This window comes from Anabrus simplex, chromosome 1 (genome assembly GCF_040414725.1).
Source record: "Anabrus simplex isolate iqAnaSimp1 chromosome 1, ASM4041472v1, whole genome shotgun sequence".
NCBI classification, from domain to species: Eukaryota; Metazoa; Arthropoda; class Insecta; order Orthoptera; family Tettigoniidae; genus Anabrus; species Anabrus simplex.
In genome coordinates this window covers 511,702,108-511,726,481 of record NC_090265.1, presented here as the reverse complement: position 1 = coordinate 511,726,481, position 24,374 = coordinate 511,702,108, and the positions used below count along the sequence as shown (strand labels likewise).

Below are 24,374 nucleotides of genomic sequence, written 5' to 3'. Positions count from 1 at the left end.
TGCCTGGAAAATATCCGCGGAAATGTTTAACCAAACCGATTGCTGTTTCATACCAATTTTAATGTGTTTTAGCGCAAGTTTGGTATCTTTCCTGAATTTTACGGAAAATCAATGTATAACGTTATAAGAACAACCTTAAACCGAAGCCGTTTTGCATTCACCGACAAAAATCTGTCAATAAGCGTTAAACATGGGCTCACCATTATCAGGAACAATAGTGAACATATTCCTTAATAACAAAGAAAAAAATTTCCTAACCAACTAAGACACACAGAGAGAGACAAAGTTTTAGCAAGTGTGCAACTAACCGGCACAAGTTTGGTATCTTTCCTGAATTTTACGGAAAATCAATGTATAACGTTATAAGAACAACCTTAAACCGAAGCCGTTTTGCATTCACCGACAAAAATCTGTCAATAAGCGTTAAACATGGGCTCACCATTATCAGGAACAATAGTGAACATATTCCTTAATAACAAACCGGCAAAATTAATGGGTCACTTGAATTTTCTAAGGAAAAAGCACATTAAATTGTGAAGCATTTTATTATTTCCATGGATCATTTTCAAGAAAAAATTATGTAAGTACAGAAGTCGACTACAGCGAGTACGGCAAATAACGAGAACTCAGTTATATCGACAATTTCTTTCTGTCCCTTCATAATTCCTATATTAAACTGTATTATCCTTCGGTTACAGCGAGAGCCCTATCACTGACGCATCCGTTATTACGCGCGATGAAGCGCACGCAATGTTTTCCCCAGCGATTATATTGCATACGATCTATTACCTTCGGTATAGTTTCCTCACTATGGCCACTGGCGAGTCAGAATTGATTAGTAATACCAGTCAACTACTGTTCCGCAAAGAAAATTCGAAATGAAAGAACATTTTCATAATAAATGCGAAAATAATGTGTTTGATAATGGTTGTTAACTGATTAAAAATAAAGGCTAACTAAACGACCGCTTGATTTTAAGGCTAAATACTGCAAGTAAGTAAGAATGGCATACACCTTGAGATATGGCAGAGTGCATAATTGATTTCAGAGGTAAGTATACATTTTCTCGCGTCAGGTTAAATTAGGGAAAGGCTATTATGAAAATTTATAGCGAGAAGGTTATCATTTCTCCACTGGCACTTGAAGTGTGTTTTCATCATACGTATAGTACGGTTAAGAAAACTGAAACATTTGCCATAGAATGCAATCGATCATCTTCGGTACGGTACAGTTTTCTATGTGCATTTGCGAGCTCTCCCGTCGACATTCGAAAGCAAAGTTGGAGTCGATTAGTAATACCCATCTACTGCTGTTCTCTAAAAAAATTTGAAATGAAAGAGGGTAACACGTTTTCGTAGTAAATACGTAAATAACGTCGCCGATACCAGTTAACTCGTTAACAATAAAGACCGAGGTAAACGATCTCTTAATTTTAATGTTATATACGGAAGTTAAGTAAGAATGTGATACACCTCTAGATATGGTAGAGTACATCAATGATTTCAGAGGATAGTTCATATCTTCTCACATCCAGTTAAATTTCGGAAAGGCTATTTACATGTAGATTTTTAGTGAGGAGGTTATCATTTCTCCACACGCGTTTCAAATATGTTTTCATGATACATATACGGTTAGGTTAGGTGACGCCGTTTGAAGAAGACTGAGTGTTTGCCACAGAAACCTCTGGAGTGATAATGTATTTCTCCTAATCCAAAACGTTTCTTTTATCTCAGAATCTCGTGCGAAAACTCAAGAGTTGTCATGCATTCACAGCCTAACACTAAGTTAATGGATACCACTGGTAACTACTGCGGTAACCATGCTGCTTTATTAAACCCCTGCACACGCACGCACATACAAAAATCACTGACAACAAACGACCGCCTCTTTATCATACATCGCTAGCAGCAACAACCGGATGTACAATGTCTGTGTGTAACGTCACTGGATCTTGGGAAATGGTGAAGAGAAAATGACTTTTTATTAGCCTCTACAAAATAGTTTCTCAAATCTGCAGAATGGCATCAAAACATGCGAGCCTTCGAATTCTTAGACAGGCCAGCTACTCAGTGGCAGAGTTGTAACGCGTCTATTGTACTTGACGCTTAGTAAAATTAAGTTGTATAGACAGCAGGAATAATTTCGTGATGGGTAGTCGTATTGTAAAGATACGTGGAAAAGGTATTGCCGGCAAATTTTCAACTGATTCTCATTGATATGATGATGCCAATTTTATGTTTATTAAAGACTCGGAAATGTAGAAAAATTGTGCAGCCACAAGAAAATACGGCATAGGCCTCGGTAAAGCCAATATTTGGCGTTACCGTGAAGACAAAGAGCTAAAAAAATCATACTGTACAAAAAATGCATTCAGTGGTCCGCAAGAAGGACACTTTAAAGAAGTCGAATATGAAATTGTGAGGAATGTGTACGAAAAACTCAAGGCCGAAGGGCCATACCGTGGTACAATGAACTCGTTCGTTGACTTTCAATGTCCGCGATTAGGCCTATACATCGCTAGCCGCTGAATTTGAACAACCCGGCAAGCGCGATACATGCATTAGCGGTAGCCGGTTATATCTGACTATGAGTTAAAGCAACAGTTTTATAGACAGCACGAATAATTTCCTGATGGATCATCGCATTGTATAGACGCATGGAATAGGTATTGCCGGCAAATTTTCAACGGGTTCTCTTCGGTGTTATGTTGCCAATTTTAAGTTAATGGTCCTTAAACCCTCGGAAGTTAAAAATAATTGTGCAACCGCAAAAAGAAAAACAGCATGACGAAAGCCAATGTTCGGAGTCTAAAAATTAGTCTAAAAATGTGTAGGCCTACTGTACAACAAAGGCATTCATATGACTTCGGAGAAATACCATACTATACCTTTTTCAGAATGAAATTAAACACACACTTTCACGTTGTGTGGGATTTCGAAAAATAAACAAGTAAGCCGTAATGTGGATATAATCTGCGAAAATGCAAGTTTTGAACAAACTGATTGCCTTTTCATACTGATTTTAATGTGCATGGGGGGTTTCCTGACTTTTATACAAACATCGGATATAACGACAATCCGCTATAGCGAGTAATTTCTTCGCCATTATGAATTCTCACTATAACGGACTTCTAATGTAATGTTATCTGTCTGTTATTACCACCCTTACTGACTTAGAAATTTTTTAATAGAAATAATCAGTGTAAGTAATAAAACAAATATTTCACAATTTAACATGCTTTTTTATTTGAAAATTCCAGTGATCTATAAATTTTGCCAATCAGTGTAAAAGAGGCTACAGAGCTGGTTAAAAATAGAAGATCATGGAGCACTTAATTCACAGAAGCTTGCAGACTGAATGCTAAAATGAATAACAGTGTACAATGAAGATGCATGTATGAGATAAAAATCCATCATCTAGCAACATTTCCTTATGTATGTCACTTCAGCAATTATTCACTTGGGTCAAGCAAAATAACATAGGTCTGTTATCCGATGATAGTGCAAAGGAACAAATTTGATTGAGCATACCCAAGCATTTATGTATTTATTTATTTATTTATTTATTTATTTATTTATTTATTTATTTATTTGATTACATTTATTTCCAAAGAACAATCTGAGACAAAGCTAGTTGTAGTGCAATAAAGATTTCTTGCTTAGATACCAGGGCCATTTTAACTCAAGAGTAATCTTCAGAACAATCCATACAAAGTTTCAACTACAGTACAGCGTGCAGAGTAGATATCTCCTTGTTGTATTGCTGTCACTGTATAAATAATGTATGATAGTACAATTTATGTTAATACAGGCAAACATCTCTAGAAAAGTTGTGCTTTTTACTGAAACCTAGATTTAAGGTAAACCCCATTTAAGATTTAAAACATAAGATCCCTGTAAAAACTTTAAAAAGGGTACTACTGTAATTGCCATTTCTTTAGTCCAAAATATAAAGTCTTAATATTCCTCACTTGTCATTAACATACATTAAATACAGATATTATTTCTTTGTAATTATTAATATGATTTATGTGTAAGAGCAACCATGCTTTAACATCTGGTAAAACAACCTGAAGTACTACCCCGCTTTTATTTGCCGCATTCAAAGTTATCCCCGCCGTTTACAACATTTCTTGTAGCTCCCCGGAGATTTCCTATGCCAACAATGTCTTAAAAATCGTGCAATTTACGTTTGCGATATTTTATCCTGCCCATCAGGCTGTTCAAGAGGGGGTAAAATCGAAGCAGAATGGCATAATAACGAAAAAAACGCTTAGAGTAACCAAAGCATGATGAGCAAATCAAACAACCATGGTCTAACTCTTAGTATGGAATTTCTGCTTTTCTTGTGGTGGTGCTTAACTTGTGCATCTGCATTATTTGAGAAGCTACATTGGTATACAGTCATGAATTTATCACATTTGAGAAGCTACACTGTTGTACAGGTGTGAATTTACTAAGTAATTTAGCGTTCACCTTGTCCAAGTTCGTTATTTCATGGTTATTGCTTTATGCTTCCTTTAACTATTACAGTTTTTGAAGTTATTGTCGCTGATTAATAAAATCCATTTTTATTTCTATTTTTATTTTTTTGAGCCGAGGTGTCGAAGTACTTTGTCACAATCTTATTGTCGCATCATTTGTTTATGTTGGTACATACTTGCTAATCCTACTTTGATATTGCCTCTCTTATTGTTGGCGTTTACTTTTCTGGCTATAATGGAAAAAACCGAAGGAGAGGAAAACTTTTACAATGGATGAGAAACTTCAAATCTCGGAAGGAAAAAAAAAAAAAAAAAGATTTTGATCTGCAAAACATGCGTTGCACTGACTTGCGAGTTGCAGCTTTTTGTATCCACGCTGAACACAATGGTGAAAATAAGAGGATGCATGATATGAAGTGCTTCAGAATGCAGACCAAATTCCATATATCAAGAAATAACCTTCATACACCAAACAGTGTTGCCAACTCCTAAGTTCAAATTCCCCCCAGATCACTTCTAAAATCCCTTTAAATGAGGCAATAACCCCCCAAATACTAATAATAATGGCACTGCCCAAAAATAATAAATCACTCCTCAAAATTATTCCCTACCTCACTCCTCATTTCCCTAGTACGCCACTTCAGTGATGTTAGTGGCCATCTATGACAGCTGATGGCAGAGCTGTTGAGGATCCAACCAGCCTTAGGAATGGTGAATGAATATGCATACATCACAGATATCGCCTTACTTTGTTAACACACCACGCAAATAGCGTTATAACTGCATGAAATGCACAGTCACAGTGAAAACTGCAAGCTATCAGACTGCTACGGTCACGTACTGTGAGGATTTTCTTCCTACAAGACGTTCACTCTACATTCTATGTGCGAGACCCAAAGTGCATGATTCCCCTTAACATCTACCAAAATGGAAGAGGAGGAGGGACAGAGAGAGAAGGTGTGAATAATGTTTTGATTGTCTTTCTTATTAATTTAAAAACAGTAGATTTTATATAAATACACCTGTACGCTGGTAGTCAATAAAAAGAAGTAAAGAATAAGGCGACAGCTGCGTTCATAAAGGGACAAGAAGAGGTAATCCCAAGGCAAGTGAAGGGATCGTATGTTAAGAGCTGCTAGAAGAGAAAATCATGACGTTGCATAATCAATTGCAGTGCATGAGACAGGCAGGATGGCCAACAGCAAAAAAAAAAAAAAAACCTCAAGATAAAACCAACACTAGTGCAGGGCCTCTCAAGAGTGCATGCACCAAGCTCGATAGCTGCAGTCGCTTAAGTGCGGCCAGTATCCAGTATTCGGGAGATAGTAGGTTCGAACCCCACTGTCGGCAGCCCTGAAAATGGTTTTCCGTGGTTTAATATATAATAATAATAACAACGTAAACGTTTCCACCTTTTCAATACTACAATATATTCATAAAATTACAAATTACACGGTACTAGTTTCGACCCATCTAGGGGTCATCATCAGCCGTATTGGAGCAAAGATCATTTGTGGCGAAATCCTAAGAAAATGTTATTTTAAAGAATAACAAGTGAAATGAGATGTTATGGTAATAGTTAATAATACAAGGAATATACATACTAAGAGGTTTTTAACAAAGAATAAAGTATAAATGGGGTGTTGTAAAAATTATAATCATGGAAATCAGTAAGTTCTTGTATTGAAATGAAATATGGCTTAGGAAGAGGGCTTAAGATGGGGCTGAAGGGTGCGGGAGAAAGTGTAACTGTCTTGGAAAAGTACCTTTGATTAAATTTAGGATTGAGTTTAGGTTGGCTGCATTATTGTTTCTGAGGAAAGTGATAAATAGATCGAAGAGTATGTTGGGTTTCTCTGAGATTTCATTGAGATTGTGACTGGCATTAAAGTATTGGTCTAGGTGTATGTAGTAATTTTCCATTATGTTGAGTAAAGGGCCCTTGTTTGCTAATACGAGGATGTCCATGTCTTGTTCAATATTGGTGAAATTATGGTTATAATCTTGCATGTGTTGGCCGATGGCTGAAAACCTGTTGTATTTTATTGCGTTAGTGTGCTCGTGGTATCTGATAATGAAGTTTCTCCCGGTTTATAGGATCAAATGTACCACCTGTAAAAAAACCTACATCGGGCAAACCGGGAGAAACTTCATTATCAGATACCACGAGCACACTAACGCAATAAAATACAACAGGTTTTCAGCCATCGGCCAACACATGCAAGATTATAACCATAATTTCACCAATATTGAACAAGACATGGACATCCTCGTATTAGCAAACAAGGGCCCTTTACTCAACATAATGGAAAATTACTACATACACCTAGACCAATACTTTAATGCCAGTCACAATCTCAATGAAATCTCAGAGAAACCCAACATACTCTTCGATCTATTTATCACTTTCCTCAGAAACAATAATGCAGCCAACCTAAACTCAATCCTAAATTTAATCAAAGGTACTTTCCCAAGACAGTTACACTTTCTCCCGCACCCTTCAGCCCCACCTTAAGCCCTCTTACTAAGCCATATTTCATTTCAATACAAGAACTTACTGATTTCCATGATTATAATTTTTACAACACCCCATTTATACTTTATTCTTTGTTAAAAACCTCTTAGTATGTATATTCCTTGTATTATTAACTATTACCATAACATCTCATTTCACTTGTTATTCTTTAAAATAACATTTTCTTAGGATTTCGCCACAAATGATCTTTGCTCCAATACGGCTGATGATGACCCCTAGATGGGTCGAAACTAGTACCATGTAATTTGTAATTTTATGAATATATTGTAGTATTGAAAAGGTGGAAACGTTTACGTTGTTATTATTATTACTTATATATTATTCTCAGTTCAATACGGACCAAAAACATGAAATTCATAGCCATCAATTTCCGTGGTTTCCCATTTTCACACCAGGCAAATGCTGGGGCTGTACCTTAATTAAGGACACGGCCGCTTCCTTCCCACTCCTAGCCCTTTCCTGTCCCATCGTCGCCATAAGATCTATCTGTGTCGGTGCGACGTAAAGCAACTAGCGCAAAAAAAAGAGTGCATGCACTGTGCAAAAGACTACTTTACTTGATTGACCAAAGTGCAGACCCCCCACTCCTCGATTTGGAGCAATAGCGCTGTCGCTCTCTTTCTCCACACTTGTCTCGCTCGCTCCGCCCGTCACCCTCTTCCTCACTTGCCCCGTAGCGCTCGAAATCTGAGCCAAGTTGAACCGAGCTTAACCAGTAGCCCAGAGACGAAGCGTTGGTCCGAGCCGAATCGAATGGGACCGATGCACTGTGCACAGGAACTCCGCCCCTCAATTTGCACACAAGATTTTGGGCGTTTGAGAGGCCCTGCACTAGCGGAACGAAGCATGCTATTGTAATGAAATAAATAATTAATAATGTCACCCCCATAGAACCTCTAAATTCCTCCAAAAATCATTTTCGCTTAACATTCCCTCTGACTCTTCTATCCCCCAATTTTCCGTCGGGGACGATTAAATCACCCTAAATTTAGAGGTAACACGCCTAAGTTGGCAACACTGACACCAAATACCAGGAATTGAATTATTTTTTAATATTAAAAAAGTGGTTTAAAACTTCAAGAGCTGCAGGCATTCCAATCGATAGTGTCCTCCTAAGACAAAAGGTGCGTAAAGTGGCAAGCAATCTTGGCACTGAAAATTTCATCAGCCAGCCATCTATTATGCACATACTGCATACCCAGCGGTTTCACCCGTACCATTTGAATTCTAAGTGCAGGTGACATTTTGTCAATGGACGCCACAGCACATGGATAGTAATCCTTCCATTTTAGTGAGCATGTCATTTACAGACAAAGCGCAGTTCCACAACAATTGAACCATAAATTGCAATAATATACACCAATGTAGTGTGGGTACGATGTCGCATTGTGGCTCATTTCCTTCAGGGCCTTCTGATGGGGAACACTATATGCAACTTCTCCCAGATGAACTACTACTGTTGTTGGAATATATGCTACTCCTTGGCCACTGCAGAATGTGGTTTCAACATTATGGAGCTCCACTACACATGGTAGTGGTCATCCGGTACGATCTCCATGCGTCATATCCTGATATATGGATAGAAAAGGGAGGACCTGGCCCCTGACCTGCCACCATAGATTTATTTCTGTAGGGCCATGTAAAACAACTGGTGCATACCTGCCAACTTATGGAAATAAAAAATAGGAAGATTTTTTAATTCTTGGATTTCATCACATATATTGCACCAAAGTTTACGTGAAAAAATGTCAGGATAAAAGGTATACACATCTACAGTTACAATGCGAATTGACCATTAAACTTAAAATCTTAAACTACGAAAACAAAACAAAATGGATACAGGACAATGTACCTTATTCTCATTTATGACGCTTACATACGAATAATAACATTTATGTCACACCGACACAGGCAACAAAATTCATAATAGTTACCTTTATCGGACGGTAAAATGAACAAAAAATTTATAGGTATCTCTGAACACTTGGAGTTAACATTTGTTATATTTCTTGGCCACAATGAGATGAGAAAATAGCAGAAATTGTCCCCCACACAACCCCCTTAAATACATTCAACTCATTAACATTATGCACATAAATACGCAAAACTACCACGTACAAATCAATTCAATATGTCCAATACACTACTAATACAATGGGTTTGGATATAGTACCATATCTGAAGTACTTATTTGATTATTGTTTGGTCGGAGGAGCTATACCAGATGAATAGAAAGTTGCTATAGTAGCCCCTGTGTATAAAGGAAAGGGTGATAGACATAAAGCTGAAAATTAGAGGCCAGTCAGTTTGACATGCATTATATGTAAGCTTTGGGAAGGCATTCTTTCTGATTACATTAGACATGTTTGTGAAATTAATAACTGGTTCGATAGAAGGCAATTCGGTTTTAGGAAAGGTTATTCCACTAAAGCTCAACTGGTAGGATTCCAGCAAGATATAGGAGATATCTTGGATTCTGGAGGTCAAATGGACTGTATCGCGACTGACCTGTCTAAACCATTTGATAGGGTGGATCATGGGAGACTACTGGCAAAAATTAGTGCAATTGGACTAGACAAAAGAGTGACTGAATGGGTTGCTATATTTCTAGAAAATAGATCTCAGAGAATTAGAGTAGGTGAAGCTTTATCTGACCCTGTAATAATTAAGAGGGGAATTCCTCAAGGCAGTATTATCGGACCTTTATGTTTTCTTATATATATAAATAATATGAGTAAAGGAGTGGAATCGGAGGCAAGGCTTTTTGCGGATGATGTTATTCTCCATAGAGTGGTAAATAAGTTACAAGATTGTGAGCAACTGCAACCTGACCTCGAAAATGTTGTGAGATGGACAGCAGGCAATGGTATGTGGATAAACGGGATTAAAAGTCAGGTTGTGAGTTTCACAAATAGTTAAAGTCCTCTCAGTTTTAATTACTGCGTTGATCAGATGAAAATTCCTTTTGGGGATCATTGTAAGTATCTAGGTGTTAATATAAGGAAAGATCTTCATTGGGGTAATCACATGAATATGATTGTAAATAAAGGGTACAGATCTCTGCACATGGTTGTGAGGGTGTTTAGGGGTTGTAGTAAGGATATAAAGGAGAGGGCATATAAGTCTCTGGTAAGACCCTAACTAGAGTATGGTTCCGGTGTATGGGACCCGCACCAGGATTACCTGATTCAAGAACTGGAAAAAATCCAAAGAAAAGCAGCTTGATTTGTTCTGGGTGATTTCTGACAAAAGAGTAGCGTTACAAAAATGTTGCAAAGTTTGGGTTGGGAAGAACTGAGAGAAAGAAGGAGAGCTGCTTGACTACGTGGTATGTTCCGAGCTGTCAGCGGAGAGATGGCGTGGAATGACATTAGTAGACGAATAAGTTTGAATGGCGTTTATAAAAGTAGGAAAGATCACAATATGAAGATAAAGTTGGAATTCAAGAGGACAAACTGGGGCAAATATTCATTTATAGGAAGGGGAGTTAGGGATTGGAATAACTTACCAAGGGAGATGTTCAATAAATTTCCAATTTCTTTGAAATCATTTAGGAAAACGCTAGGAAAGCAACAGATAGGGAATCTGCCACTTGGGCGACTGCCCTAATTGCAGATCAGTATTGAATGATTACACGACTTTGAAAGGGGGGAGGGGGGAGGGAGAGAATAGAAAAGCAAGAAAAAACACATGGCCTACACCTCCGATGAAATTACGCACAGGAATAATGTTAACAGCGTGCGAACCACACAATAACAAACTCATTCTTTCGTCCCGATTAACGGAGTCGCTAGCGTGTGCTATCCTCTCTTGCTTGCAGCACGATTGCCATCCCGAATCCCCAACTGTATAAAGCGCACACGCTGCTGTGGTGAGCGGGTAACACAATACATTAGACGACAGACGAACCACACGCGAAATAAATCATCAAATAAATGCGCTTAAAAATGAGGTTTCGTAAATTACACAAGTACATAAGAATTTATCCTTTATCCTAGGTGAAGAGTATTAACCTACTGGAGGTTATATTGGTAAAAAATATGAAGAAGTAAAAATAAATCGGAAAATAAGTTAAAATATGGAAAGTTTTCGGGTAAATCGGAAGTGTTGGCAGGTATTCTGGTGCATGCATAGGAGCCGGCCAATCCTGGTCACCTTGGGCAGCTCATCACCGCGGCATGCCGATCGGTTATGACGGAGATGTTTCACTGTACCAGACAGTCCTTACAACATCGCGTGCAGGCTGTATCAATCCCTGAGATCGTCAATTTGAACAGGTCCTGTGTTAGACAATGTAGGCAACTGAAATCTAGCCTCTTCCAATCCAGCTTCATACCCCATGCCATATCAACGGCCCTTAGCAGGACCAAAAAAAAAAAAAAAAGTCTCTGGAAACTAATATGTATGCAACCTTACCAAACCCATGGCAAGTACCAATTTAAAAAAATACTTGAGTTGGATTTAAACCTGAGTACCCTTGAGCGCTGTCCAGTGTCATTATCTCCAACCGAGCACTTTCCAATATCATATCTCCAACCGCGCCCCTATTTAACTATTGCGGGGTTTGACGTGCAGCGAGCAGTGCTCAGGCTATACAATAGCTGTTCCTAGTCTGTGTGTGTACCTCCTGTTGTAAGGTTTAAGTCCATATCTCCGCTCATTTTATGGGTACATTCGGGGTACCCATAATGAATTAAGCAGTGGCAGTCATGATTCCTGCTTGTGTTCTAACCCGTAACCACACATCTCATATTACGCTGTTATAGGGGTAAATGTGGAAGGCTGCATAAAACTGGCTCGCAAGGGGCAAGTGGAACACCCAATACTTTCCCATGATTTACACCTTTCCCCCATTTATACCAATATCTCTTGGGTCACTTGAAAAGTCTAAAAGAGGAAAAATAGTGGCATGTGAAAAAACTACGAAGGTACGTCCAGTTGAATATCTTCTGTTTTCCGTCTTTTTTACAGCCGTAAGACCTGGACCATGAAGGCTGAAGGCAAGAATCAAACCACTGCTTTCGAGATGTGGTGGTAGCATAGGATGCTACAAGCACACCCACACAGAAGAATACGTGTCCGTCATACGACAACTAATATCACTAAGTGGCTATATTAAAATGTGAGGAAGTGAAAAATTCAAAAAAAGATCATTTTAGAAGGCAAGGTACAAAACCGAGTACAAACAGCGAGTAGATGGTTTGCTCAAGTAAACATCACTTGGATACCTCTCCACCTTATGTTATGTGGTGGAGAAGTCCTAACAGGGATGCAATAACAGGAGAGCAAGTAAGTCGTACGACGACACCAGGAATGAATAGAATAGCTGATGTTATAACACATTTCTGAATTGTTTTTTATAATTTTACGTCAATTTCTAGATCTGCTGTATTTAATAATGGATATCAATAATCACATTAGATTTCATAAAACTAACTGCTACAATACAACCATGAAAATATGCCAAAGAAAACAAACTGCAGGAACTAAAAGAGCAGTTTGATTTGAATGCTAAATTTACAAGATCTGAAATGACTTTTACAAAATGAGTGAACAGCAAAATTTCTTGATGAACGGTACCACATCAAAATTACTTGAGATTAACTTTCCCAATTCTCACGATTTTGACGAGGTCTACCAGGCCAATATAAACTCCTGCAGCTCCCCACAGAGAAGAAACACAACAGATGTTAAACAGGACTTAAACTGTATCTGCGTTCTACGGATCATCCAATACCATATTTATACGAATAATCCCCGCACCCGAACTTTAGGTAGGCTTATTTTGAAAAAATAATGCCAACATTGACGCAAAATAAAACCCGCACCCCAGTTTTTTTTTAAAAAATGTGCGGGTATTATTCGGGTAAATACGGTATTTATAAAGCTCCGGTAAATACAAGTTTTAACACACTCAGACAAGTAGTTCCATTATAAAGTACATGGCATTTCTCTATGATTCTGAAGGCTCTTGCTTACCCTACAATTTCTGAATATTCTTGTCCAACATGTTCATAAGACTTTTTTACTACCCAGACAATGCCGTACGTCAGAACATGACAAAAGTTCAGCTTCTAATTTCACCAATATACAGCCAGCATGGCGAAACTCGTACCAGGTAGGCCAATGCCATCACTTTGGTTTTTTATGAATAAATGATGTTACACAACAGATACTTATCTTTAATAAAACAATGTAGTTAAAAACAGTGAGAGACGTCTTTCAGTGCAACTTGTATGTAAACACATACCTGCCATATTTGAACAATTTTATCGAAATACAGTAGAGTCCTACTTCAACCGACCTTAGGTTATCCGATATTCAGTTTTATCTGACATATCTGCTAAAATTACAAGGAAGAATTGGCACAAACTGTAAATACCTTCCTCACACCACTGATATATAGTCACATCTAGTCCAAACTGTACATTGCACACCAAAAAACATGGACAATATGTTTGCTGAAACAAATACAGTAAAACCTTGTTAAGACGTTTCTGCAGGAGACAAGGAAAACTTATTAAGCAAGAAAACATACTATTGAATACACGAAAAACTATCCAACAGGGATATGGAAACACTAGGTACAAATTTTTCCGACATAAGGAGATTTTACATTGTACATCCACGGATAAAGTGATTGGCAAGCATAATTGGCAGTCATACAAATTTTAGTGAAAAATGGAAGGGTATGTATAGGTATTTTAAGGCAGGAACAGGTTCCAAGAAAGACATTCCAGGAATAATTAATGAACAAGGGGAGTGTGTACGTGAGGATCTTCAAAAGGCAGAAGTATTCAGTCAGCAGTACGTAAAGATTGTTTGTTACAAGGATAATGTCCAGATAGGGGAGGTGAGTAATACTAAAGAAGTATTAAAATATACCTATGATAACAATGACATTCACAGTAAGATACAGAAGTTGAAAAGTAGAAAAGCAGCTGGAATTGATAAGATTTCTGGGGATATACTAAAGGCAATGGGTTGGGATATAGTACCATTTCTGAAATACTTATTTGATTACTGTTTGCATGAAGGAGCTATACCAAATGAAAGGAAAGTCACAAACTGTGTATAAAGGAAAGGGTGCTAGACATAATGCTGAAAATTACAGCCAGTCAGTTTGACAGGCATTGTATGTAAGATTTGGGAAAGCATTCGTTCTGATTATATTAGACATGTTTGCAAAATTGATAACTGGTTCGATAGAAGGCAGTTTGGTTTTAGGAAAGGTTATTCCACTGAAGCCCAACTTGTAGGATTCCAGCAAGGTATAGCAGATATCTTGGATTCTGGAGGTCAAATGGACTGTATCGCGATTGACCTGTCTAAACCATTTGATAGGGTGGATCATGGGAGACTACTGGCAAAAATGAGTGCAACTGGACTAGACAAAAGAGTGACTGAATGGGTTGCTATATTTCTAGAAAATAGATCTCAGAGAGTTAAGAGTAGGCGAAGCTTTATCTGACCCTGCACTAATTAAGATGGGAATTCCTCAAGGCAGTATTATTGGACCTGTATGTTTTCTTATACATATAAATGATATGAGTAAACAAGTGGAATCAGAGGTAAGTCTTTTTGTGGATGATATTTATTACTCTATAGAGAAGAACAAGTTACAAGATTGTGAGCAACTGCAACGTGACCTCGATAATATTATGAGATGTTTCGTCACTACCTCCCCGTGCCAGGAGTGGGTAATTTGCGCGCCTGCTGCCTTCCTTGGATGTGGTAGCCGTTTCTCAGGCTCCCTCTCCGGAATCGAACCCTGATTCCCCGTTATCCATTACAACCATGGTAGGCACAGAACCTACCATCGACAGTTGATAAGGCAGACATTTGAAAGATGCGTCGCCGGTACGAGGACCGTGCGATCAGCCCAAAGTTATTCAGAGTCACCAAGGCAAGCGGACCGGACGAGCCGACCGATTGATTTTGATCTAATAAAAGCGTCCCACTTCTGGTCGGGACTCTGTTTGCATTACCACAGTTATCCAAGTAAAGTGGTACGATCTAAGGAACCATAACTAATTTAATGAGCCATTCGCGGTTTCACCTTAATTTGGCTTAAACTGAGACACGCATGGCTTAATTTTATGGGATTTTATGGGTATGTTGATAAACGGGGTTAAAAGTCTGGTGGTGAGTTTCACAAATAGCAAAGTCCTCTCAGTTTTAATTACTGCGTTCATGGGGTGAAAGTTCCTTTTGGGGATCATTGTAAGTATCTAGGTGTTAATATAAGGAAAGATCTTCACTGGGGTAATGACATAAATGGGATTGTAAATTAAGGGTACAGATCTCTGCACATGGTTATGAGGGTGTTTAGGAGTTGTACTAAGGATATAAAGGAGAGGGCATATAAGTCTCTGGTAAGACCCCAACTAAAGTATTGTTCCAGTGTATGGGACCCTCACCAGGATTACCTAATTCAAGAACTCGAAAAAAATCCAATGAAAAGCAGCTCGATTTGTTCAGGGTGATTTCCGACAAAAGAGTAGCGTTACAAAAATGCTGCAAAGTTTGGGCTGGGAAGAATTGGGAGAAAGAAGATGAGCTGCTAGACTAAGTGGTATGTTCCAAGCTGTCAGCAGAGAGATGGCGCGGATTGACATTAGTAGACGAATAAGTGTGAGTGGCGTTTATAAAAGTAGGAAAGATCACAATATGAAGATGAAGTTGGAACTGAAGACGACAAACCGGGGCAAATATTTATTTATAGGAAAGGTACCTAAAGGTGGTCAAAGTCTTCCTAATTCAATACTAGGTGAAAGGCCTCAATGAAAAAAAAAAAAAAAGCCCAGAAGAAGGAGATAAAGAAAAATACTTCAGAAATGATAAATAAAATTATACCTCATCGTAATCTATGCAGTTGTTCCATCGGCTGATGACCGCTCGGTAGAGTTCTAAGCCTATGCCCATTTCGCTTACGCAACAATCAATCAGCACTCCTGCACACACGTCTGCTTCCAATCGGGACAACAACAATTTCATTTATAGGTAGGGTAGTTAGGGATTGGAATAACTCACCAAGGGAGATGTTGAATAAATTACCGATTTCTTTGAAATCATTTAAGAAAAGGCAAGGAAAACAACAGATAGGGAATATGCCACCTGGGCAAATGCCCTAAATGCAGATCAGTATTGATTGATTGATATTGATTGAACTCTATGAGAAGAGAGAAAGATTAAAAGGTGTGAAGAAAACAAAAGAACAAATACAGTATGAGAAGTTTTTCATTGGGGCCTATAACATAACAATAGTGCACTAAAACGTGTTAAAAATACCAAAGAACAAATATGTAACATTTGTACAGGGCCCATAAAAATATCGAAGTATTATTGCAGACCACACTCTTTCTAAAACAGATGTTAGTAGAAGACTTCAATTTCAGACCAATGGGTTATTAAACATTATTTCTCTGGTCTCACACTTAGACAATGAATTGGAGGTTATGTGTGACGGCAATGGAATGATTCTGGTCGCCATTTTAAACTGAACAAAACTATGACCGACTGAGACTGATTCGATAGATCCGGTTGAAACTGGAAGGTGCGAGTTTCTACGTTCACGCTAACTCTGCATGCCTAAGATGTAGATGCCAGCAAATACACTATAGTGTATTTGATGCCAGTCGGCTTGCTGACAGGCTTTACTTCTGTCTTCATAAGAAAGGAATTACTCCGTATCCATAATTAGGCTATCATAAGACAAATATGCACCACGCTGGTCACCTTCACACGATTATGTTCCAGATGAAGACTATCACGACAAATACTTGCTAAATACAAAGTATGTTACTAGTGTTATTTTTTTATATAAATCAGAAAAGGTTTTTATATTTGTCCTTTCATGTTTTTCATACCTTTTAATACTTCCTCTCATATTGAGAAAGGGTAGACATAATTTTCACCGTACTCTCGGACACAAGACGTAAAATGCCTTCATTACAAGTTATACATCTCATGTATAAAGCTTTATTTGAAAAGGTAAATGCCTTCGTGTCGGAAAAATCTCATCTAGTGTTTCCATATCCCTGTTGGATAGTTTTCATTCATACATTCAGTAGTACGTTTTATCGCTTAACACGTGAATTTTTGTTGTCACCTGCAGAAATATCTTGGAAAGGTTTTACTGATACATCTAGGATATAGGCATAGAACTGGCTAACAATGAAAGACCTCATTGACAGAGCACACGTAAAAGAAAAACATGGTAATAAAACATCTGTAAGCAATCTTGGTATTTTCTCTCCCCTCCTCCCTGTTCTCGCTGATCTTATGACCAGAGGTGCCAACTTTGAAGTGGATTATCAGTAATCGCCCTCCGCCCCCGAGAAAAAATTTGAGTCAAGTCCAAAGCGTGCTCCTTCCTTCTTGATAATGACACCCCTTTTGCCCTTCCCTCTAGCAATCTATCCAAAATCATGTCATATTACACAATAACTCATGCACGCAACCTGTTGGTTTTGTGATAAAACATTCCTTGTAGCTTGTTTCTGACGCAGCAGCTGCTTTTCAGTGTAGTTTTTCTTGAAGCATCCTTCCGACTGTGATGACATTTTCGTTTTCTGAACCATAAGCGATACCAGTGCAGATGTGCTTAATGTAGGCCTCACTTCTTTCTCAATCTTTCTGCAACTGTCAAGTACACTTAACACAGCAAATACAACATTACTGAAGGATTTGTAGTGGAGAAGAGCAGCGCCCGAGCTCCTTCATTTACAATGAATTTTACAACGCTTATGGGTAGCAGAAGGAAGTCATGATCGAATAAGTATCGTTGCCAACTCACAGAAATAAAGACAATTTAGGAGAAAGGCTCGAAATGACTCAAGATTTTTCGTTTACTTTTGTTTTTGTTGAAAATTATTGTTTCGTGATAATGTCAGCTTTTCCGTAATAATTTCCCCTTTGACCATAACTCCGTAATCGTGAGGTGAAATCCGTAATAATTACAGACAATCCGTAATAGTTGGCACCTCTGTATGACCCACCCACCCATTTATATTGGATAAAAGAGATTCTACTGTATTATCTTGTGAAGTGTGGCAGTAATTTTTTGTGGTTCTAGAATTACAAATTCCATAGAAATTACTATTCTACCTGTGGAAAAATATTCAGGTCTGAAAGGATTAACCAACTTACTTGTAGAGTGTGCCTGGGGAGTCTGGAGGAGTAATGAGGCCCCCACAAGTTAGTAGGTGAGTCATAGCACACTCATCACAAGGGCAACCTCGTCTTGAACTGCACCCCAGACAGAAACCTGGTCCACCGTCATCAGGGCTACCTTCTCGAGGACTGTCCAGGCTCATCAACTGTTCATCAAATTCCCGTAGTTCACTGAAAATATCATCTTGATAAATCTCAATAAAAAATATGGGAACATGACAGAAATTTGTCATCCAGCAAAGAAGAAACAGAGCCCGAATGGTATGCCTAGAGGCATGATTTTTTCGCATTAACGCTAAACACAACAAAAAATATTTAGACGTGTTTTTGCAATATCTTTACGAATCATATGTTTCTGGTTAAGAAAATATGGATATTACGTTCGTGAATTGAAGCGACAAGGCCATTTTAAAGCAAAATTCAATTATTTCGCGATAAGTGCGATATTACAGCAAAATCTCTAGTGGATAACGATTTGATATTTTGTTCCCAAGATTATGTATGAAAAGAGAAGAGCGAACAAAGATTCATCAAGAGGAAAGAAATATTATCATTAATGTTCTGCAAAATCTCTTTAAGATGTGGCATCAAAGAAAAGGGGTTGGCCCCAGGCTTCTTGCCAAACGAAATGTTTGGAACGTTGTTCTTGTGGTGGGTAGTAATCCCACCCCAGCCTGTCTCCTCACGGCATTGTGCAATCCTGGAATCCTCAATGACGTCTAGAAGCAGCACAATTGACTGGTGTATTTCGGCTTCGTGGTCAGGTAAAATTAAGAAAGTGATCACATACAGTAGCGAAGATGGGTCGCTCGACAAGTGTTACGGTGCACAACAGAGCTAAATGGTTTGCGAGTGAAGGTTTATAAGTTTCGGAAAGCAATATTTTAATGTGTAAATTTTGTAATGTTCGTACTGAGTGGGAGAAAGTAGATACTGTCTCAAAACATTGTTTTAAAAATAAGGAACATTCAGAACGTAAATTTAGCACTCCAACAGTGAAACGGCAGGCAACAATAGAACTCTCATTAGATATGCAAAATAAAGCTAAGAGTGAAAAAATAGAATTTATTCATGAAACAACAGCGATGCTACTCAAAGTCAACATCCCGCTGGAGAAGGTAGAAGACCTTGCAGTCCAGAAACGGCTTCAAAAGTATGTACCAGGTATGGACTTTTGAATAATTTGTTTCATCCAACTAATGTAATTCAATCAAACTATACAAATGTTTCATCACTATGTGAAAAAGTACATAAATTGTCTGGCTTTAAAATGTTGAAGCAGTCCAATATCACTGTATTGCTGGGTACCTTGCTTTTAAAGATATTCTGCGAAAACAAAATGATGAAAATCCCAGTCAAAAGGTTGAAATAATTCAGTCACTGCTAGCATAAAAATTAATGCACCTCAAATTTGCAAATTCTGTTTTGAAGTCTATTTGGGTTCCCTGTTTATCCGTTAATGCAGAGCAATTTCTTTCGAAGTACAATTTGATTGTCAATGACCCGAGACAACTAATGAAAGAGAGCTCCACTGTAACATGTGTTATGTTATTGTTTTTGTTATTGTTTTACAAAGTAAGGAATGGGTAGCATGGCCCAATGATACTGTAACGTAAGTGCTATGTAATCATAATCAGGAATAAAATAATATTGGATGCTTACTAGTAATTTATACATTTACCATTCATATAAATAATTCAGAACCACAATAATGAAACCTTTAATGATTAATTTTAGAATTTCATTAAAGTTAAATTATAGCGATAAGCACTATCTATTTTGCGAAATAACACGAAAATTAGTGTCCTCACGAAATCGTTCAAAAATTAATGCGAAAAAATCATGCCTCTAGGTATGCCTAAGCAAGATGCAGAAAGGGAAAAATATAGTTGACACAGTATGGAGAGTGCAGGGTTTCAACAAAATGATGTTCTCATCAGAAAGGAGAGGAGCTCAAAGAGATCTTTCCCCTTAACAGTGTTGCCAAGAACAGTTTCTTATTTTCTTCTTCTTCTCTGCTGACTGATAGTTTGCTCTCTTTTCTTTGTATCTTTAACTTGTGAAGAGAGAGGAAACACAGAAGGAGTACATCATTAAAGTAAGTTGAAACATTTCAACAATTGTTCAGTTCTTCTCCCAGGCAGAACCATGTTGTTTCACGTACATCACGTACAATATGCTGCCATTTCGAATACACTGCAGTATTCTTTGTCAAGGTGATTGATGTACGCCTACTCCACCCCAGGTAATCTGTCTCCGTAGGCAGCAAAATCAAAGAGATTAGTTGCTGTATCTCATCTTAAATAGCTTCCTCTCCCTCTGGCTGTCGTAAGCCCCAACAAAGCATCCCGAAACATCTAGAATTAACGTATCACGTAGCAGTCGGCTGGAAGTCATAGATGCTGTTACGTAACTTGAGGGTTGGTCCTGTATCTTCATGCTCTAACCTTCATATTGTAATCTGTGTATAAGAGATATCCAAGAAATGCTGATTTTGTAGCCTTCCCCTATATTCATATGGAATTCATCTGAAAATACAGAACAAATCCTCAAGATCGGTAACAGTACCAATAATTCCGAACAGATGACTGCCGAGTGAGACATCCATTCCAAATATTTCCGAATAGTGCACCAGGGCTTACGATAGCCAGAGGGAAATGAAGCTTTTTAAGACGAGGCACAGCAGCCACACTCATAGTTGATTTTACTGCCTGGGAGGATGGATTACCTCAGACTGAGAAAGAGTACATCAGTCACTTACAAAAAGAATACTGTATTGCAATGTATTCGAAACATCTGCAAATACATAACGTACATTTTTTTTAAAAGAGCAGTTCAACCCAGAAGAACTAAATTTAACAGACTGTGGAAGCTTCAAATCCAAGACATTTCGAAAATTATTCAAAACGTGTAAACAGACTTTTAATCCTCTACTGCACGAATTATTTTTAGTTTCCATTTCGTAAAGAAAATTTCAAGCTTTGCATTTCAAATCACGCTCAGTGTTTTAGATATACCAACAATTCTTAACTGGGGATAATACCTTAACACTCATATGTGATGTTGTTTGCCATAATGGGTTATATATACAACTTTCCGCGATGTGATAGGGAGGGCCCTCGGAAAATAAATGTCGGTCGGTACGCATGGATGTTGATGGGGTGGAAGGAGTACCTTTGGTTGTAGGGCTCTTTTGTCATCTGTTATGTAAGGAAAAAAAAACAAGGCATTACTAGGATGTGTGTGTGATTGTACAGTTGAAGGCGTGTCGTAAAACTACCTCTGTCGACAATCTCTATTCATTTAAACAGGTGAAAAGTTATATGTTGCCTGATTGCAACACTATGCAGTAGAAGGTTAAGAAATGTCTTTACACTTACTCACAATTTTAAATTAAAAGTATGAATCAAGGGAATATGATATTCTTACAAGGATGAAACATGTTGTACTGTTTTTAGTTACATGACATCCTTCTCAGGTATAATCTTTAATTACAGGTGTTCTTTTTCAGATATTTCCTAATGTTGTCTATCCTGAATTAGTTTCAACTGGTGTTTGAAGGTGCTCAAGTACCTCACATTTATAGATGGATAAAGTAGTGGGCACAAGTCTCCTTTCGTGTCGTGCTACTGATGGAGGGGGAAACAGAGCCCAACAGATTTATCCTATTCTATGTTCCTATCTTCCTATACACGATTTTACTTGTCACTTGTTTCCATTACTTAAACTGATCTGTTTTGCTTCTACTGTCCTTCAATTTTAGACCTGCATTCACCTTCAGCGTTTTCTCTTTCCTTTTCTTGTACTTACTCTGCTTCCTCCTTATCCTACATTTCCCACATCAGAAAGAAGGTTCATCATAATAGCCCCCCAATGAGTGCTGAAGACAGCCCTTGTGATGAAAATGGGAAGAACTGGCTTGATAAAGAGAAGAGCTCATCAATATTAAGATAACAGCATATGGAACTACCCTAACATGCTCAGTTTTCAGGCAGATTATGCTGTGTGAGAGTTAAGCCCAGTAGATTGGATACATTAAAATTCATGACCTAGAGAGGACAGTAGCAAGAAGAATGGTGCTACAGGAAGATAGAACAATGACAGGACAACATGAAGTTTGGGACGTAATATCAATAAAATGATCATATTTATTTCTTTTCATCTGTAAGATTAAATTGATAATTATATAATTATTTATCACAGTGGTATGACGGCAGAACAAATACAAACAGGAATTTTTTTTACATCTATAGCATCAACCAAAAAAAAACACACATGCAGAGATCACTTTTCTACATAGCGCCCTGCCTTAGATACACATTTTCTACCACGGATTGGTAAGTTCTTGATACTATCCTGATAAAAAGAAAACGGACACTTGCGGAGACAGTTGCACACGAACTCTTCTACAATTGGATAATCACCGCTGTCTTCCCAGGTCTTATTTGAGTGGTCCAAACAAATCATAGGTGCAGGGCGATAAATCTGGACTGAACAGAGGGTGTTCCAGAGCTGTCCAGTGAATTTCCTGCAGTTTTTCCCTCGTTAAAGCAGCAGCATGCGGCCTTGCATTGTCATGGAGAAGAATGGTGTTTCAGGTCAGTTGCTTGTTGCGATACGCAGCATTTGCTTCATCCAAAAGGCAACAGTAATAGGCTGTATTAACTGCCATTTGTTCGTGAAGAAAATCCACCAACAAAAAGCCCACGGAATCCCAGAAAACGCTTGCAAGCACCTTTCCAGCAGATGGGCGTGTTTTGGCCTTGACCGGACCTGCTTCATCTCATCGCCACCACTCCATGCTTGCTTGGTTGTTCTGACTGTGGGGTGTAATGATGCACCCAAGTTTAATCACAAGTCACAATACGAAGCAATAATTCTCGCCTTCCTCCTCGTAGTGACGCAGGAGTCTCTGACGAAACTTCCTGGCGGAGAGTTTTTTGTTCCTGGTTGACGAGATGAGGAAACCGCCTGGCAGACAATTTTCTGAAATGGAGTTAACCTCGTATGATGTTTTGAACATTTCAGTAACTTATGCCTACGGTTAAAACAAACTGCAAAATTTTTATTCGCCGATCTTCGCCACTAATGTCACGAATGGCAGCAAGGAGTTGTCTGCAGTGATGCTTGTCCACGGTCACCTTATATTAAGCTCATTTTCCATAGCTTCTCTTTCTGCCACAAATTTTTTTGCCTACTCATACACTCGAGTGTTCCTTCCCAGAACTATATGCGGAGCAGTCTCAAAATTTTGGAAGGTTTGGCGACCTCTTTTCCAAGAAATTTGATAATGATACAATGCACTACAGACGTGTGCACCTCTTGCTTACTCATGGCATACTGAAGCAGCCCAGCTCTCTGCCTTCGTTCGGATGTGCAAATCCCTTCTCCAAACAACCCCACCAACATCCTGACAAAGCCCCACCTCAAAATCATTACTAACAGCAGTGGTACATTCAAATTCTTGTTTATATTTGATCTGCCTTCGAAGAGCAGCAAAATGGAAAAAACAACTCCTGAAAGGGAAACCTTTCATGATCACACGAGTTATTGTTAGTCCAAAAGGCATCACTAGTGTACTGGTGGTGGCTGCTTATAGGTTTTTCTAGAAAGCCAAGCCTGCACATGCCCGGCCTCAAGGGTAAGAGAAGCAGAGGGAGACCTAGATGACAAGGTTAGACTAAGATTTTAATCAAAGATTTTAATCATTTCTCAGTAACACGCATAGCAGGAGAAAATAGATTTAAGTAAAGAATTGAGAAGGCATTTAGTTTAATCACGCATGCATAAATACTCAGACTCATGAGTATAACACGTTTATAATACCAGAACTTTTCAACTTGTAGCCCTCGGAACCTCTAAGACTAGATCCTGAACAAAGGCCCTAATTGATACATCCCAGCATCCAGTGGGATTGAGCGAATGGTTAATTGTTTTCTTTATATATATATAGCAGAACCCCATTTATCCGAAATAAAAGGGGCAGAGCCACTTCGGTTGTAGCTTTTCTTTTTTTCGGATGACACAAGACAAATATTTTCGGAAGTTAAATGTCGAAATAAAAATGCGTAAACCCTGTTAAGCAAAGCTGCATACAGTAATTTAACATTAAAATATTTACATAATGTCACTCATTCTGATTTTCGCCTGAATTTTCCTGGTGCAGCTATATCGCGCCAC

The 24,374-nt window shown here is 38.3% G+C and overlaps 1 protein-coding gene across 5 annotated transcripts in view; it reads right to left on the bottom strand.

Annotated features, from left to right (window-relative positions):
- Positions 1-24,374, bottom strand: part of LOC136857044 (uncharacterized) — a 572,347-nt gene that overhangs the window by 350,188 nt on the left and 197,785 nt on the right. For all 5 annotated transcript variants that reach the window (XM_067135398.2, XM_067135399.2, XM_067135400.2 and 2 more), the window contains one exon: positions 18,171-18,365. In XM_067135398.2, coding sequence (XP_066991499.2) covers positions 18,171-18,365 — 195 coding nt within the window. The remainder of the gene's footprint in view (positions 1-18,170; positions 18,366-24,374) is intronic.